This window comes from Corvus brachyrhynchos, unplaced genomic scaffold (assembly GCF_000691975.1).
Source record: "Corvus brachyrhynchos isolate BGI_N302 unplaced genomic scaffold, ASM69197v1 scaffold139, whole genome shotgun sequence".
In the NCBI taxonomy this organism is placed as follows: Eukaryota; Metazoa; Chordata; class Aves; order Passeriformes; family Corvidae; genus Corvus; species Corvus brachyrhynchos.
The window spans coordinates 1498209-1510406 of record NW_008246062.1 but is presented as its reverse complement, the minus strand read 5'-3'; the positions used below and the strand labels follow the sequence as shown (position 1 = coordinate 1510406).

The 12198-nt window shown below is 38.4% G+C and overlaps 1 protein-coding gene across 4 annotated transcripts in view; it reads right to left on the bottom strand.

The window, feature by feature from the left end:
- Positions 1-11628, bottom strand: part of KIF24 (kinesin family member 24) — a 27669-nt gene extending 16041 nt beyond the window's left edge. For 2 of the 4 annotated variants that reach the window (XM_017746606.1, XM_017746609.1), the window contains exons 1-8: positions 11524-11628; positions 11266-11346; positions 9498-9636; positions 7346-7973; positions 4277-4466; positions 2919-3016; positions 1467-1682; positions 238-325 (exon numbers count right to left, since the gene is read on the bottom strand). In XM_017746606.1, the coding sequence (XP_017602095.1) occupies positions 238-325; positions 1467-1682; positions 2919-3016; positions 4277-4466; positions 7346-7959 (1206 nt within the window). In that variant the 5' untranslated portion in view covers positions 7960-7973; positions 9498-9636; positions 11266-11346; positions 11524-11628. The remainder of the gene's footprint in view (positions 1-237; positions 326-1466; positions 1683-2918; positions 3017-4276; positions 4467-7345; positions 7974-9497; positions 9637-11265; positions 11347-11523) is intronic. The other 2 variants (XM_017746607.1, XM_008643009.2) reach the window with 2 other exon arrangements.
- Between the last annotated feature and the right edge of the window lie 570 nt (positions 11629-12198).

Genomic DNA, 12198 nt, shown 5'->3' with positions numbered 1-12198 from the left:
TGGCAGCAGAAGTGACAGCTGAGAATCAACTGCTTGCATGCGGCTAACATAAGTAACAGCTTAATGAATAAAGGCACTTTTAATAGTGCCCCTTGGTACTCTGCTGGGGTTGCCAATTTCAGGGTCCTTAACAGGAACATACACTTTTGCCACACACCAGATAATCTCTGTAAGTGACATGCCTTGCAGATCAGCAAATCGGGCTGCAGAAGACAAAGAATGAATCCCCAACATTACCTCCAACAGCTGATCTACAGAATCCACCTGAACCTCTCGCAGTCCAACAATCTGAACAACATGCTTACCATCTTCTCTTGCAAAAAGTCTGAAAAGAGAACAACGCAGAAAGGAGATTTCTGAAATCTCAGAAAGCAGCAATGAAAACACACGTCCACGCCATGACACTAAAAAAGCAAGCAAGGCTACTGACTGGGGAGAGGCGCTGCTGTCATTCATTTATTTTCAGAGCTGAAGAGGTACTTCATTTATAACAAGTACCACTGACATTTCACTGCTAAAGAGACATTACCAGTGCATTTCTGCTTGTTCAAGAATATAGTAAAGCAAGGAAGTGAATTACCACGTTTATATTCTAGAGTTACCGTCTCTCTTTAAACTACATCTCGGGCTCCTCTAAGTCCTCCTGAGACTAAATTTTGCTCTGTTCCTGTTCTCAGGATTTTTGCACAGGATTTTAAAGCAGCTCCTATAGCCTTAGAGCAGTATTTCAGCATCACCTACAGAGGCTTGCTGGGCTGAGTCACTGGGCTGCCAGGTAAAGGTGCCCAGGGAGAAGGTGAGAAGGCTCTGCAGAGTCAAGCAGGTGGGAGATCAACAGGATCTTCAGAGACTGGACTGGCAAGAGCCAAATCCCCAATGGCACAGCAGGAGGGACAGCCAGAGCTTATGTTTGACCAGGGAAAGGCAGGGACTCCACAATGGTTGTCACAAGACAGGCTGTCCAAAGAAGTTGTGGATGTCCCATCCCTGGAAATGTTCAAGGTCAGGTTGGATGGGGCTCTGAGCAACCTGGTAGTAGAACCTGTCCCTGCCCAGGGAAGCAGGGGTGGAACAAGAAGATCGTTAAGGTTCCTTCAACCCAAACTGTTCTGTGATTCTAAGATAGGAACTTCTGGCCACAAGAAGCTTGTTTGTCTACCTATGAATGTTCAGCTATTATCTTATTACAGTATAAGCAAGAGTCTGAGCTTGTATCTCAAATGTAAGTCCTTAATTTTTCCCCAAACAATAAACCAGAAGTCCCTATCAATGTCACAGTATTTACTGTCAGATCCTGCATTCCTCCCTAAGTAGCTCCTAGGAACAACCCTAATTAAATACGTAACGTTTACTATAAATGCTTACATGTTCAATGTAATTGCATGAAAACAGTAACTGATTTCCAAACGGTAACCAACTGATTCACAACCATAGGCTTATAGTAAAACATGTTTTTATTTAAATACCTTTTCCTTCCATTTAGCAGGTCATAAAGCTGTCCACAGTAGATCTCATAAAAACTGATCAGAACAGTAAGATCTTTCCTGGATGGTGATGCTTCCAGGTGCTTAAAGATGTCATTGGCAGCCAGAGCATAGAGTCCTGGGTTCCGGTGATTCCCTATCATGGTGTAAGTCTTGCCAGCACCAGTCTGCCCGTATGCAAAGCAAGTTGCATTGCCTCTGTAAAGACAATGTATGTGTTTAGTATCACATGTGATTCATTCATATCTATTAAATAATATTCTGCAATGCTGGTATCTATCTATAGTGGCCCCTTAGCAATGAGGTTTGGGTTGCTATCCTCTATGGGAAACTGCAGAAGACTTAACAATGATTTCCAAGTAGACCCTATGGAGATCTGATGTGGCACAAGGTGCTGGCTCTCTTCCTTTCTCTTCCTTTCCCTGCCCCCCTTAAAAAAAAAGACTTTGTACCTGGCTCAGTACCTGTGGCAGAGAAATGGGTAAAAAGGTGGGGCTCCAGTAATCACAGTGAACAATTTCATGCCAGTTTAGATTGGCTTCACCATGGTGTCAGATTAGACTAATGCCAGCAGGAGAGATGGAAAAGTAAGAGGAAAACTGAGAAAAAAATAGCATAATCTCTTCTGGTGGCATTACTGGATTAGCTGTAATGTGAATTGTGGGTTTAGTGATTATTACACAGCAAGGTACAAGCCTCATTCTCCTTTTCACTTTCTGTTTCTCAAGAGCATGATACTCTGTCTCTGTTGATGACACTTGGAGATTTTCAGTAACAGAATACTCCATTTTGTTAATTTTCAGCATAGATACGTAATCTTTTCCTTCAAAGACTCAAAAATGTAATTATATTCAAGATCATTACCCTGCATGGAAATAAGATCTCTCATGTAAAGCCACCATCAATTTCCCATTAATCAGGACATATGCAATTATGATTAAACCTCTAAGTAAATATAACTTGGTAAAATAAAAATAAATCACAAGGCTATTAATAATTTCTATAGCCTTGTGAACTGTACAAATACAGGCAAAAAAATCTCTCAGCAGTCTCAGGAAAAAGGTAACATTATTTTCTCTTCAGATGAGTGTGCTCTATCACACACGAGCCTTTGTTAGACTGAAGATTAGACTTCAGAAATCCTGGGACACATTTTTTAATTCTAGGCTGCCCATGCTGTCTCTTTGTTGCACCTGACGCTCAATTTAACCTTCCTCTGTAATTGAGATTTGTCAACAAGCGTGAAGAAAGTTTTTCCTGATTTAGTTTTGTCAAAATTGCAATCAAAGATATTCTGAAAGCCAGAAGGTATGTGGCAAACGTGAAATTAATGTATGTTTCAAAAGATGAAAAGCATAAAAGAAAATTCAGGCAATATATAAAATTGGAAAACAACAAGGCAAAAAATAACAAATGTAAGCACTGATGCCCTACCCGTTAAAAATATGCTGAATAAGAGGATAAGCTGTCTTCATATACACATCCTGATTGGTACATGACTCCTCAAAGACTTCATCAAAATAAAAGACATGCTGAAAAACAAAGATGGTCTTTACATGAGATTGAATATGTTTCATTTCCCCTACAAGCCCATTCAAAGGTAAAATGAAATAACAGAAGTCTTTCCAGTGACTTCATATGGCTTTGGATTAGTTACAGAGTGATCTAGCACACTTAATATGCAGCATGACCTATGGAGGAACACACCAATCAAGAGATTCAGGGTAGGGAAAAAAAAATGAAGGGAAGAAAAAATGCCTCAATTTCCCATCATTCTGAAGCATAACATACCAGACCCTTTTAATAAGAAAAAAAAAAAAAGCTAATTAAAGAAAACCTATTCATTAAATGAATCAGCCTACAGATGTACAGTCAGAGTGTAACAGTAAAAAGAATGGAGAGTCAACTCTTGACTCTCTCAAAATTAGTTCTCACTTGTGACTAAGTTGTGATTAATTGCTTCTGTTCTTAAAAAGCTTTGTGCCAGAGAAGAGAGAAGCTGTTCCTAAGCAAAGCTGGATTGTCTGAACTCAGAAGGGGGCAAGAAAACCAAAACTTCCCACACTCCAGATCAGACTGAAAGAAGCAGGATCTGTGGAAATGATGCAGCATGTGTCCCACTGTAAAAAGAGACACATGAACCAGGCCTGAGAGAGCTCTAAACTGAATTTTTACCCAATACAAACAGCTGTTCCTAGGGCCCAGATTGTAAAAATAACACCCAGGAGAATGCGAATGGCTTGCTGCCTCTACAAATCAGTTCTGTTCCTGGTGCAGTCTGTCACAAGTGAGAATTTGAACTATGACAGCACAAAGTATTTGAGATTAAGAAACAAAGACCAAAAGGGATCTTAATTTTCAAAAGCATTTGAGAAAAAAGTAAGGGAGAGGATGAGGGTGTATATGATTAATTGAAACAGACCTACAGTGTTGAAACAGTGGAAAGGGAACTCCTCACTGAAGTACCCTGGAAAGCCATCAGCGAGCATTTCTCCCACAGCAATGGCATGTAGCAGAGGGTTTATTTTGCCACATACAAAGAAAGCTGCAAGAGACATACTTCTAGAGCTTAAAATTCTGTGCTCAGGTTTTCTGGCACAGGCTGGCTTAAATCAGAAGTAACTCAAATATAGACAACTCTGAGCTAAAAGAAAAGCCCACCACCTATTTCAGTATAAGAAATACTAACAGGCCTTTTCTGTTTTCCTTCATGGAAAGTCCAAGCATAATATGCTTTACCCTTCCATGAAAGTGACTGGCCCATAAACACAACATTCAATGGAGGATGTTACCTGTAAAATGTACTGTGTAAGATCAACTGCTTCCTTCTTCTCGTGGAGAAGTAGGGTTTCTTTATCTCTCATTGTGATGATATTAACCTCACCGCGTCTCCGTTCCCTCAGGAAGAGAGGACGTGTTCGGACACACACTCTGATTTTTTCACTCTCTGTCCATGGAGTCTCTTTGTCAGAAGTATTGGATCTACAACAATAGCGGAGGTCCACATTTTAAAATCAGGTTACAACAGAATCTAGAATATGCTTGAATTTGTTACTTTTATCAGATAATGTTTCTGTCTTTAATGCTTATCAAAAAACTCTATAACACACCTCATTTTTACATGGTGCATTTTCTGACACTTTTTTCTAAATATACAGATGCTTTTTGTACACTTCTGTTAAAAGAATAGTTCTGTTTGTGCAGCTACATTCCTGAACTTGTCGCTGGACTGATATATTTGCAGTTGTACACAAACATGAGATCGAAGCTGGCATAATATACAAGTTACCACAATGAAATTGAATCTTGCTGAAATTATTTGCACTCATGATTAGTCACTTCATTAAGGTCATTTCATGTTTCATTGATTAACCTGCTGTGTACAGCATTTTGTGAGTAGAATTGGCTTGAATTTAACCAAAATATATTCATTACAACTCTCCCTTCTTCAAGCTGTCTTCAGCCAAATCAGTAACGATTTTCAGCCTGGATTTGCATTTCGAATAATCAAGCCCCAACTTGCCCAAAAGCAGCGTTTCTGCCATGCTGTCCAAATGCCAAAATCTCTTAGCTTAGCAACTGAAAACTCACATGTATCAGTTGTCTAATAAATTGTAACCCACAAGTTACTCAATATCTCATTCCATCCGCAGGCTTGTGGTATCACTGCTGCTGTGCTCCATGACTCCCCAGGAGCAGATGAAATGCAGATTTAAATCTCAAGATGTGGTCTTCAAAGACCACACACGAGCAATTTTCACTTGTCACTGGAGTCCCTTTAATTTTAGTACAGCTTTCCTGTGCAGCCCAGGATCAGGCCCTGCATTTAGATGGAAAATTCTTTCCTCAGAAAAGAAAGGCAATGACACTTGAAATAAGATGCTTCATAAGCTGGTGTGAGCTTATGTATATCAGTAGACACCAAATGTTGTCCAACAAATGATCAGAAGCTCTGAAGTTTAATTCTCATGCCAGAGGGTGTATTTGGTGACCTGGAGCAAGAGCCTGTTGTGCTCTAAGACTTTGAAGCAGAAAGGATTGCAATATTTGGAGAAAGGAAAAACTGAAAACTTAGAGGCTATGTTAATCAGAAAAAAAATAAATTCTCTCTAGTACAGGAGCACACTTTGTTGACAGTATTTTTAATGGGAATAGAATGCATGTTAATTCCATAGGCTGAAGACAAAATTTATATTTCCTACTAACTCTTTTAAAATATAAATTGTATTTTATAATAAAATGGTTTTTCATTACTAGGAAAAAAAAATCAAAAGTCTTGACACAGATCATTAGAAACCTGATTAAATAATAGGTCAGAAGAACCACTGTGCCTTTGCAAAATCAAGCTATTTGCTATGGGCAAGTTCAAAATAAACTTGAACATATTAAAAGAGCTCTTTATCTTTCTGCCATCTGAAATCATGCACGTGTTTTCCAATGATTCTCATAGATGAGACTAGATTAGCCTTCAGAGTGGTCAAATCACAAGGTGACATGGGAATGGATGGATTCAGTAAAGCAGTTAAGCATTTGCAAAACAGGAATCACAAACCCAAGTGTAAGCATGCTACGCCAAGCCTGCCTGAAATGCACAACTCTCCAAACACGAGAAAATTAAGTTGAGGCATATCAGGAGGAGGATGCAGAAAGCTGACAAGATGAACCATAATGCTAGGCACAGAAGAACGTGCTTACAAGAGAACAAGGAAAGGAAGTGAGAACAATGAAGAACGTGACTCTTTTGCAGGATTGAAAATCCTTAACTCCTCTAGCTGAGCCATTAGGTTTTATATTTCATCATTTTTTAATTTTCCAAAACTATAAATCCTGTCCTCTTAGCTGCATCTTGGCTCAGCTTCCAGAAGAGACAGAGAATGCACCAGGCTATCAATATATATTGGAGGTTAGTGCACTTTTCCAGAAAGTGGGAATGATTTTTTTTTTCCAGCCAAGGGAAGTTATAAACCTTTGTCTTGCATTTCACAGTTTAAGTGCTCTACTTACTAAGTCACCTTAGTACTTTTCCACTGTGGCAGCAGCATCTATCCCTCCAGGCTCTGTGCACTCTTTGTGGCAGATGTGAATGACACCTCATCCCTTCCAGACCATAACTTCATAAAACTACCTCTCTTCATTGCATTTTAACTACCATGACTGCATTGCAACAAGCTAGATACTGGTATTATGTGTGCAGAGGTGTATGTGCTCTGCTACTGAACCAGGAAAAAAATATCTGGGGCTTTAAAAATGTTGCCAGGGTAGGTTTACCAGTGGTTCACAATAACCACAGCCCATCCAGTACCAAACACTGGAAAAAGTATGGAAGTTACAGATCACGTGCCTAAGGAGCAGTTGTAAGGCGTCCCTCTCACCAACAGGTCTGTAACCCTCCCCAGCTGTATTCATTCCACTTCCTTTTAAAGCTTCAGTTCAGAAATTTCTTTATAAACAAATATAGCCGTCACAGCCTGTATCCTTTCTGTTGGGAAAAGCTTGACAAATTTAACAACAGGCAATGCCATATTTTGGAAAGCAAATGTTTTAAAAGATAGTCCCATGGAAAGACAAAGATTGGCTCAAATACTGAGAAAACAAAGCATTAAGTAGTGAAAGACAATAAAAACTATTCTTAGACAACCTTGGTGAGTAGCAGCTGGTCAAATTCAGATGATTCCTTCTATAAGACCTGGAGAGTTGCAAATGCTTATTAATATCTCTCTTGTCTGTAAGACTTTGCATTGCTCTGTAGTGCTTGGATTGCTTATTTGGAGGTGAGGAAGACAGATTATGCACCACAATTAAGAAAGAATTAATTATGACTAATCCGAACTATTAGCAAAATAAAGGTGACTGATTATTACCTGATACAGGAATGAGGTAGTCCGTAATTATACCCTGAAGTGTGAGTTACTCTTTGTACAATAGGAGCTTCAGAATCCCCCAGGAGAGGAGCAATATCATCAGAAACTGTTGGACAGTTCAGGTCATTTTTTGTACCTATTCCAGGAGTATTTAGATCTCTTCTAGTTAATCTGACTGGTTCTGAATTGTGTGGTGGGATGTGTCCCAGAATTTCCCCTACACTGTTCTTCTCTTCATTGGCACTGAAATCAGGTGAACAATATAATGCAGATTCAGAGTCTTTAACTGTTCCATCATTTTCTTCACAGAAGGATTCAAAACGCAGCTGTCTACGGGGACCTGATCTGGTCACCTGAGGCTGAATGAAAAGGCCACGTGGTTGAAAATCTTGCTTGCTTAAGTCTGCAATGTCTTCCTGTTGCATAATTTTGATTATTCTAATGAGCTGAAAAAGTCGCTTGCGGTCACTTATGTCATGGACCCCCAGTTTGGTGTAATCTTCCATGGAAACTTTGGCAAGCTCATCAATTTTCTGAAGACCAAAGGCAGCAAAGTGGGGATAGTATTTTTCAAGTTCTGCCTCACAAAGGCATTCATAAAGGCATGATGCCATCTTCAACCTAGAGCCTATAAGAAATCAAACAAAAGAAAAGAATCATATGAAACATCACATCTGACAAAGTTACTAATGAAGAAACTGCACATTTTCTGATGTCATTACCTTAGGCTAGAAGCTTGTTTAACTCCAAGTTAACCATACACTAGACTGACAAACACTACAGAAAACAGCAATACCAACAATAAACTAAAACATGAAATAAATATTTCACACGAAACTATATTTTAAAATTATATACAATACACAACGTGTAAGAAATGCACAAGGCAATATTACTCACTGCCACAGAGTTCCTACACGCCTGATGTCTACTTGATGAATGCCACAGCTACTGAAACCCTGTCCTCAAGCTACAGAATGTAAAATGCCTAATTTTAGACACTCAATTTAATATCAAGGCATGTGGTCTAATGTGGTTCAGCTACCTCTGGTTAACTAACCAGAGGAGAAAAAAATTGCACTTGTCCTCACCTCAAACTGGCTTATTAAGACCATTTATCTTACAGCTGAACTATAGCAAAGTTATAGTCTTGTTGTGTAACCTTCTCTTTTATGTCATGAATCCTGTGAGCATTTCTGAGTCTCCTTGACAGAAAAACCAAAAAAACCATTCTGCAAAATCTGAAACACAGCATTTCTCTAAATCTATATATGCCACTGGAACGCCACACTTGCATTCTTGGGAAACCCAAAAAAGAAACATGCATCATTGAAAAGTATGCCACAAATCCCCCAACTTCTTCATTTATGTCTTACTGGCAACACACAGTGCAGCTGTCTGCATCCTGAAGGATTCATATCTGCAGATATATTTACATGTTCCATAAAACACAAAAATGATAGCACTTCAAGTATCTGTTACCCACTGCCATCTCATATCTTTGTTCAGTCTAGGACCTTAACAAACACTCCTCTTACTCATGTTTGGAGATCACAGTAAGACGCAGCAAAACCAAGTTATTGAAGTTTTCCCCCCTGTAGTTCAGGGTAGATTCTTTGTGAGCATTTTCAAGGCTCTCTACAATGACATTATATAAGAAAATAAGGTCACCCCCAAATTTGAGTCCATATCATTAATTAATACATGATTTTGAAGTAACAACAATAAAATCATAAAGATTAATATATTAAAGTGCTGACTGTGTAAGATGTTACAGAGGCCAAAATGTGCAGTAGAGAACATCTAAAATGACTGAGAGTCTATGCTTTAGGTAAAATTATGAGATTCAACAACAACAAACTCCAAGGCCAAAAAATTCATATGTGAGTGAATTTATTTAATGTGTATGTAATGTGATTCTGAATCCTGAGGTAAAGTCAGAGTCACTATTGAGGCTGCTGGATCCTGGGAAGGGGAAGTCAAAACTTACAGAGAGGATAGCAAACCCAGAGATCAGGGAGACTAACTGTGACTTGTGTACAAGGGTTTCACAAGCATTCACAACTTGCCGAACTTCTCTAACATATAAAAACACACAGGAACCTGAGACTTCATTTAAAGAATTACATTTTGGAAAAATTCCCCTTCTTACATAAGGTAGCTTAAAATGTAAAACCAGTACAGGTGCTGTGCAACTCTCTGTAGGCACTGCCATGGGAAACTGCTTCTGTTTGATGAAAGGAGCAGCTGGAACTCAAGGCCAAGACACCAATCTCAGAAGTGCTGGGAATCTGTTAAAAACAAAAATAATCCAATCACTTTATTTTGTCTACCCTCTATCGTATCCTAGATTATACCTACATCTTTTTATATCCTTAAATTAAATACAGAGTGTCCAAAGACTCTAACTCAGTGTTAACCTCTGTTCAAATTATAATAGTGAACACAGGAGAGAAAAAAAAAGAAAAAAAAGGGAAACAATGGAGACACTTTCTAAAAAAGGAACAGCAGACAAGGGGAGAGAGTAATGGATTTGAAGGTCAAGGTTCCAATTAAAAATGAAACAAAATATATTTAAATAGCTAGAAATAACAAGTTGTCATTATATGGAGTGACACATTAGAAGAATTCTCAGCATTAGGAAAATCCAAGTAACGTAGGTAATGCAGAACATACAAGAGCCATGTAAGCAGCTCTCCGTGGCTAATTGGCTAAGGCTCTGTGCCATGTGAAAGCAACTAAATGGCTTCTTAATGAGACCTGGTGTCTTAATGAGAGCTGAGATTTGCCTTCCCAGATATAATGAATCTTACTAAGATTTACTATTACTAAGATCTAAGTGGTTTCAGGGAAAACTCCAGTGACTCCTCATTGACAGGACAGCAACTTCACAAGCTAGGAAAACAAAACGTTCACTAATAAAGGAGTATCAAATTAATTAACCATGGAAATAAAATTAGGGGCTGGCATAACGAGGGATTCCAGCATTTCTGATCACTTTAAAACTCGAGACTAGAGAATTGCTAAAAGATTTTGCGTGGTTCAAACACGAAGGAACTCAGGGAAAACTGCAATTGTCAGTGAAACTCCTCTCACCTTTCAATTGTTGATGCTCTAAACAAAGCGATATCTTTCTCCTCATTAAAAGAATACTTTAATTCATCCAACCCTGCAGAGATCTTTGCGTCTGAAGACGCTTTTCCTAACAGATACATAATCCTTCAAAATAAACTGGCTTTGTGAAAACTAAGAGGAGGTTTTCAAGAATCCTAAATTGTTAATGCCATCTTCTGGCAAAAGTAACAGCCAGCATTTCCTCAGTTATCTGTTTGTTCACCCATGAGAACAATGTGTCATGGGGCAGAAAAACATAGCACTCTTCAGTGTGGTATTTTCGTATCAACACTAGGTCTTGTTCCCAAAACCAAAGATATGGGTGGCTTCATTGAAAACAGGGTTGAGATAAAAGACTAGGACTTCTTGAAATAGTTGGGTATAACATATTTTGAGAAAGAGGTGAGTGTGCAGGTATAGTTCTCCATGTGCACCCAGCCTGCCATCTCCATGTGGCAAACATGAGTTCTCTACAACCTACTTCTTATGCCAAGACGTTTTACAAAGATCTTAAAAGGCTTCCAGATGCTGATAATGGGTAAGTATTTGCTGTAAAAATCATCAGAATTATATATAAAGGGACCAGCTTTAGCCACAGAATTAGATTTCAGCTTGTCATCAGAGAACTCATCCTCAGCTTCAGTATTAGAGGTTTTTAAAGGTCATAAAGCTGATAAAAAAAAAGTCAGGTGTAAATAACAGAAAGGAATGGTTACATTTTTCTATCTTGAAGGAAATTAACTTACAACAAAATTACGCTCTAGGAGCTGACTCTCAATCTTAAAATGCTTTTACTTATTAATTACCTCTCACAAGATCTCTTCCTTCTCAATGCACTTTTCAAGGTGGAGGAAAGGTCTTCAAAGATAGTCAGCGAGTGTCAATCACTGTGTATAAAATAAATGATGTAAAATCTCCATAGAGATTATTTTAAGAATAAAGCAGCCTTGAACTACTATACCTTGATCCTTATTAACTTCTGATATATTAAAGATCTCAGCACCCCATTCACTTGAATAACCCTCACATGTCCTGTTATCCCACTGTAGCTCACTGATACTGACCTGACAGTTTTAGATGGTTTCCACTGACAGTCCTGAGTGTCAGCACTGTGAGAGAACACAAGTGTCATTATATCCATTCTTTAAACTAGAGAAATAAAGTGAAGAAATTTTATGTGACACTCTTACAAATGCAAACTATACATTTTGTCCTGCATATAATCTAAGGCAATCTGAATCATAAACTCTGGCTTGATCATTAAATAATTTTATTAGTCATGATTTTCAAGGGTATTTGATAAACATAGAAATTGTTAATGGGCATACAAAACATAAACACCACCTTATTTTTCATGTAAACCATCTTGCTCTACAAGTACCTTACAAAATTAAAGCTAAGGACTTTAAAAGTTTGTAAATGTTTGTAGCAGGTGGGTGTTCCCTCACCTGATGGCAGCTTCAGCAGCATACTGTACTCATTACTTGCAACATTTTACCCCAAAAAAAGTTTCAGCACTTCAGCACAGGTTCTATTCATGCCATAGAATTTGCTGGTTTTTTGAAATACAGAAGCAAAGAATGAATAGAGAAAAGGGAAATGTATTAACTCATGTCACTACTCATCCATCTTCATTCCTTATTCATTTGAACACTAAGCTCTTTTTTTTAAGGTGATCCAACGCTAAATCTGATTTAACCCTCCAGAAGTGAATGGCTAATTTGCTTTTCCAGAGCACC